Source organism: Pteropus vampyrus, unplaced genomic scaffold, assembly GCF_000151845.1.
Source record: "Pteropus vampyrus isolate Shadow unplaced genomic scaffold, Pvam_2.0 Scaffold4, whole genome shotgun sequence".
Taxonomy (NCBI): Eukaryota; Metazoa; Chordata; class Mammalia; order Chiroptera; family Pteropodidae; genus Pteropus; species Pteropus vampyrus.
The window spans coordinates 7,205,637-7,212,236 of NW_011888785.1; the positions used below are offsets into that span (position 1 = coordinate 7,205,637).

General features: G+C 38.7%; 1 protein-coding gene across 1 annotated transcript in view; it reads right to left on the reverse strand.

The window, feature by feature from the left end:
* Positions 1-6,600, reverse strand: part of SCIN (scinderin) — a 72,352-nt gene that overhangs the window by 20,049 nt on the left and 45,703 nt on the right. Inside the window, exons 7-8 of the mRNA XM_023532519.1 lie at positions 5,762-5,977; positions 3,527-3,648 (exon numbers count right to left, since the gene is read on the reverse strand). Of these exons, the coding sequence (XP_023388287.1) occupies positions 3,527-3,648; positions 5,762-5,977 (338 nt within the window). The remainder of the gene's footprint in view (positions 1-3,526; positions 3,649-5,761; positions 5,978-6,600) is intronic.

The window sequence follows — 6,600 nt, forward strand, 5'->3', positions numbered from 1 at the left end:
ACATGTCTCTTTGGATAAATTAGATGCGTGCAGGCAAATGGAACTCTTTACTCCGGTAACAATATTAAGTGGCAAAGACTCATAAAAGGACTCTTGGTATCTAAACTATATTCTTGACATCACAAAAATTCATAATTCTCATCATAGAAACATTGAACACACCAAATTGAAAAAAAAAAAAAGAAAAACTAAATGACCTCCTCCCCCATCCTCAGTCTTATCCTCAAAATAGTAACTATTAACAAATGCAGTATAATCTTATTATCTTCTTTTTTAATTTTTCTGAGAGTTGGGGAATGAGTGGGGGGCAAACTTATCCTCCTCCCAAGTTCCTTATTTCAGTGAATGAAACACTGTCCACTTGTGCACAAACTAAAAATCTGGGAAATCATTCTTTGCTTGGTCATTTTTTTCTCTTCCCTGTAACCAGTCTTTCAGATGCCAACTCCATAATACCTTGCAAACTTGCCTCGTCCTTTCTCTCCCTATCACTGTTACACTGAATTCTAGCCTGATATTACAACAAATTTCTAGTGACCTCCCTGCCACCAATCTTCTCCCACCAGTCTGTTCTTTAGATGTCAATCAGAATAATTATGCTAAGATAAAAAACGATCATGATCATGTGCAAATTCTTTGGCTCCCAGTGTCCTGAAAATAAAGTTCATCCTCGCAGCATGATTACAAGGCCATTCACAATTTGGCTCTTTCCAATTTCTCTGGTCTAATCTTTTGCTCCCTAACTTTGTTTCAGCCACACATCATTACTAGTAGATTAGCGCCGGGGTCCCCTCCAGGCTGCGGACCAGTACCAGTCCATGGGCTGTTAGGAAATGGGATGTACAGCCGGAGGTAAGTGGCAGGCAAGTAAGCAAAGCTTTATCTGTATTTGCAGCCGCTCTCCAGTGCTAGCATCACCACCTCAGCTCCACCTGAGATCATCAGGCATTATATTCCCATAGAAGCACCGGTCCCTGGTGCCAAAAAGGTTGGGAATCACTGCTCTAAGAGACATATATAATTAAATATTTTATTTCATACAACAGAGACTTTAAATTGATGCATTCTAATTCTCTGTTCCCATGAAATTCATTGCAAAAATGCAAAAAAAAATGCCAGTGTATCCACATCTTATGTGGTTTTACATAATGAATTTGAATGAAAGGTTAAGATTACTTAGAGTCAGTATCAAGGCACTCACTGTTCAATGGGGACTGTCCAACCAAGTGCCTTAAGTCCACATACCATGCTGGACTATTCCAAAGGAATGGGGGTTCTATAACATATCATGTAATAGGGGATTCTCTAACTTTTTATTAAGTGAAATCAGGTAAAACAGAATATTGCTGAGAAGACTGGGGAAAAGAAGACTTCTCAAAAAAGATCTTAAAACTGAGAGGTGCAGGCGGAAGGTATAAAGGCAAAGTAAAATCTACCTTTGCCTATGTGATGTTGCAGCCTTCAGTGGGAATGGGGTCAGATCTCTGCTTATACGGTGACATTTGTCTTTGGTGAGTGTCCCAACAGATGACAGAGTCATATCTGTCCCCACAGTGTGACCTTACTATTTATTACTTACACTGATCAGTGCCTTGAGCCCAACCATGTTCAGAAGATGGGATGATTATCTCTATCCCTTAGTCTCTTGCTACCCAAAGTGTGGTCTGGTAACCAGAGACATCAGCGTGATCTAGGAACTAGTTAGAAATGTAGAATCTCAGTCCCCACCTCTGACCCACTAAAGCAGAACCTGCATTTTAACAAGATCCCCAGCTGTTTCATATGCACTTTAATGATTGACAGGTACTGCCTTAGGCAATGTTTCTAAACACTAGCTGCACGTAACAACCTGGGCAATTTTCACTAATCCAAACGCCTGGTCCCTGTACCAAAGAGATCTGACTCAGCGTGGTGGGACTGCTGAGATTCTAATGTACGCCACGGCATTAATGAGAATCACCATACCCAGGGACATTTCTGCCCCACAGCCATATTATCTCCTGTCAAAGATGAATGTATTTAGTTATTTAGCTCTGTGTTTAAGATGCCACCTCCATAGGAACCTTTTTTTTTTTTTTTTTTTGAGCAGTATATTTGTGCCAACAAAGTGCTGGGTTTTCATATATTATCTCTCTTGCTCACTATCAGGTTCTTTCCAAAAGTAGGGGGTGGGGAGGGAGAGGGAGAGGGAGGTGGTGGGATGGGGGGGGAGAGAGAGAGAGAGAGAGAGAGAGAGAGAGAGAGAGAGAGAGAGAGAGAGAGAGAGAGAGAGAGAGAGAGAGAAAGATGGGAGGAATCATACAGATTAAGGAACTGAATCCAAAGGCATAACTGTTATAACTGGTGAAGCAATGTTTCACTCCCTGATCTGCAGGTCTCTAACTCTGAGGCCCCAGTACGGCTTTACCCTACAAGTATGTCCTTATTTTGCAATTTCCTTTTCTAAAATTTTAATTCAGAAAAGTGTATGTACAAAGTATGGCATTTATAGGGACACATTAATCGTTCCTAGTCAGCTTTTCCTTCGCCTTCTGTGTCTTAATCTTCCTCTTAATTCTTTTTTGTGTATAAAAAATATAACTGATTGTGGCATTTACATATAATGAGAAAGATTAAACAAGCAATTGAAGAGAATGTTTTAAGGAATTAGCAATTGACACTCACATAAATAATTATGTGGATATAACTAAAACAGACTAAATCAGGTTATAAATTTTAAATGTAGAAGGCATTTCTTAAATCATTTGAAAGTATTTATTGAGCACTTTCTATGTGCCAAGCACTATACTAGATACTAATGATATAGTAATAAAGAACAAACAAAAAACAAAAAACACTTGTGATCTTAAAACCTTACACTTTAAAGAGGGGCAGATGATTAACAGGCATTTCGATGAAGTACAAGTAATCTTAAGATAAGACAAAGCTGAGTGATCTTTGGAGAATTATAGATGGATGCCCAAGCTCACTCCCAAGGCTAATAGTGAAGGGTGCCTAGAAGAAGGGACATTTGTGTGGGAACAGAGGTGGGAGCTAGGCAGGCAAGCAAATAAGGATATTGTTCTAAGCAATGCTGGGAAGTGTGCTCTAAGAGGGTTTGCCTCATTGCAACTTTGCAGCTCTAATCAGGATGGCCATCTTAATTTTCACAATAATAAGACGTGATACCTAATGCTAGCCAGTGGAGTGAAGCTTATATAGGTGATGGGATAGACATTCAACCACATATCCATTAGGAGAACCTTACCCTTTTAAATCAAAACCTTCTTCCTAAAGTAGAAAGTTTAGGAAGCTGATGCTGGGGAGCCAGATAATTTTTATCTAACCTCTCCTGCTTATGGACAGTAGCTATAAAATATAGTCAAAATTATATAGAAAGAAAATATTACATTCATGCTGCACAAATCTCACTAGGGCAACTGCAGGAAAATTCTATCCCATATTGCACGGAATTTTAATGGAATTTAACTTTGGAGCAAAATCTGGCTCCTATGGAACTTGAAATCTTATGAAAGAGGAAACTTACCATGTATAGATAATTTGTCCTTTGGGATAAGTGTAGAGTATAATGTAGCAGTCGCCACCATAGAATTCACCATAGGAGTTTTGGTTGATTTCAACCCTACCATTATTTTCTACACGCCAAATCTGAAAGGAATGGAATAAGTGTACCAAAATTAAAATTTTCTTGATCTAATAATAATTCTCAGAAGTTTAAACATATTGGTTTAGATCTATCATTAACTTTTGAATTATTTTTCTAACTAGTTTACAAATCAAGCAATGGGAAGAAATTTGATCCGCTTGGCAATTTGTTTACTTTTTAAGTGCCTACATTTCTTTTGTATCTTCCATAGCACAGCTCAGTTTTGAGCTTGTTGATTAGGAAATATGTAATGTTTGATTGATTAGTGAAAATAACATGACACATGACACTGGTATAACAAACTAAAACATTTAGCTTAGAAATAGATCTTTTAACTTTTATAAAATTTTTTATTAGTTGGGAGATAATTTTTTTAAATTTCTTTTCTCCTGTGCTTTCAGATATGAGACTATTGTTTTCCCAGGCAAGAGTGGCAGATTGTGACCAAAAAGTAAAGATGCCAACTGTATAACTTCTATTTTTAAAAAGCGCCATGTAGGCATAAGATTGAAAAGATAAAAGCAGGCAGAACCATTTTTTTCTTACTTCCTCTTCCTTATCGTAGATTAAAGATACTTCCAAGTTGGAGAGATGACACGAGTTGTAGATGAAACAGGAAAGTAACATATGAGTGAAAGACTGCCAGGCAGTGTGTGTGCACACACAGGCACCCCCGGCCTGCGTCCTGGAGAGGGGCAGGATAGAGCCTTTGCTTTGAAATTTGGAGATGAGCAAGTGGAGTAGAGAGGTGTAGTGCTTTCAGACAGAAGACTTCCCACACCATCCTGGTGAGCAGAGGAGAGATGGCAGCAAGGCCTGGCTAAACCCAAGAGCCTCGAGAGAGTCCCTGGATGTCAACGTCGCTGGGGTGGCACCAGAGAACATCTCAGAGATGCTGTGACCTGACGTGGAGATTACAGCTGGGACATAGCTGATACTGAGGAGCCAAGTCTTCCATAGGGCACCCTAGCTGTGCTGAGCTCTAGGAAATGACCCTGATCTGGAAGCTGACACCTCTCTGACAACAGCCATGAGGAGCATTTCTCCCTTTGCATTTCCCACAACCCCTGTACAGTTTAGATTCACACTTCATGTCTTTGCAAAGAGGAAAAACTACTTCCTAAATTTCTTTACTATATACTTGTGGTAAGATCTGGGAATATAGAGATAAAATATTCAATTTGTGCCCTCAAGGAATAGACAAGAGGTCTAAGAGGGGAAATTTTAAGTAAATGAACAATTCTGTGGTTCTTGATATAAGTTGTATGAAAAATATTACTATGGTTTGAGCACGAAGGCAGTCCTTTTCAGTGTGGGAGAAAGGCTTCTCAGAAGAGATGCAACCTGTGACTTAAGGAGCGGGAAGGTTAGCCAGATGGCAGAGGAGAAGAGCCTTCCGGGCAGTGGAAGGGGCAGGTGGAGAAGATAGCAAGGATTAAATCATGGGAGGCCTTGCAGGCCCTGTGGATGATGGATTTTCTTGAGAAGATTGTGGAGAGCCATTAAAATATTTAAAATGGGAAGTGACATCACCCAATTCTCATGAAGTAAAATGACTCGAGTGGATTAAGGGGAAGCGATTTGAGTTAGGGAGAATAACTAGGGGGTTTTAAGCAATTTTTGTCAAAAAAAAAAAAAAGGAATAATCAATAAACTCAATTTGAATGCTCTAAAATTATCTGTGATTTAAGCATAGAACACATGCACAATATGCTTTTGTGAATGCCCTTAAGGTAAAAGGGAAGGACAAACTGATGGTCATTGGTACATTCAGAGCAATGCACCCTCACTGGACAATTCCAGTTCTGAAAGCAGGAGCAGTTCTGGACCAGGAAACATGATGATGGGTTCCGGTTCATGTCTCTAAGATGGTAATCTTAGATCTTGCGCAAACACCTAACTTCTTGGAATCTCAACATACGTTTGTAAAATAGAACTGAATGTCAGACATCTCGTCCCGTTTTAAGTTACCTGATTTAACATACAATTCTCAGACATCTTTATTAATAAGTAAATACTACATTTTACAACATTTGTAGTTTCCTGAAGTTATATTTCTACATATACTGGCATAAATGGCCTTAATAAAGACAAACAAAGAAAAAAGAGAAATACCTCCATTTTGCCAGAACCATCATCTACCATATTGTGCTGGGCTGCCATTTGCGGAGAACTATGTAATTTTGAGGCATCGAATGGAATTTGTTTTATTCGAGCCACTTTCTCTGTGACATATACTTTCCCGAAGCCATCGCTCTGATCTTTATCTCTCCAGTCCTTAAAGAACTGTTTAAAGATTGGTGTTTCGCCTCCTTCTGGAAGAACTTGAATCTAAAATTTTTAAAAAACAATAATAATAAACAGGAAAATAAGAGACTGAGGAAAAACATTAATCTGGTAGTGAAGAAAAAAACTGAAATAATAAAAAGACTGTCCTGGTTTCTGTGATGACAGATATAAACTTAGAAGTTGAGATCCTTAAGTGACTGCAAAAGTAAAGGTTATCAAATATAAAGCTAAAATAATCCAACTCTACTCTTTTTCACAACTAAAGTAAGTGCCACTGAATTTGGATGTTTGACGTAAGAATGGAGTTCTGTTATATGTTACGATTGTAGTTAAATAAGTTTGACTGCTTTTCTACCTTAGGTTCACAAGAGGACTGTGACCCAGAAGAAATGATCTCATGGGGTTACTTGTGCTAAAACATAAAAATGAAAACAAAAGATGAGGCTGAGAGATTCAGAAAGGATGAGTAACCAGCCAGGGTCTACACTGATCTCCATGAAGCCAAATATTATCTAGGTATTAGTCCACATATGCACAACTTGCTCTAGGGAATAAATGATAAGTGCTCTCAGTAATCCAACTGTGGTTGATTTTCTTGACTTGAAAGTTGTGGAGGAAGTGGACAGACTCTTATCCTCATCATACAGCCCCACAAAAGGTCTTTC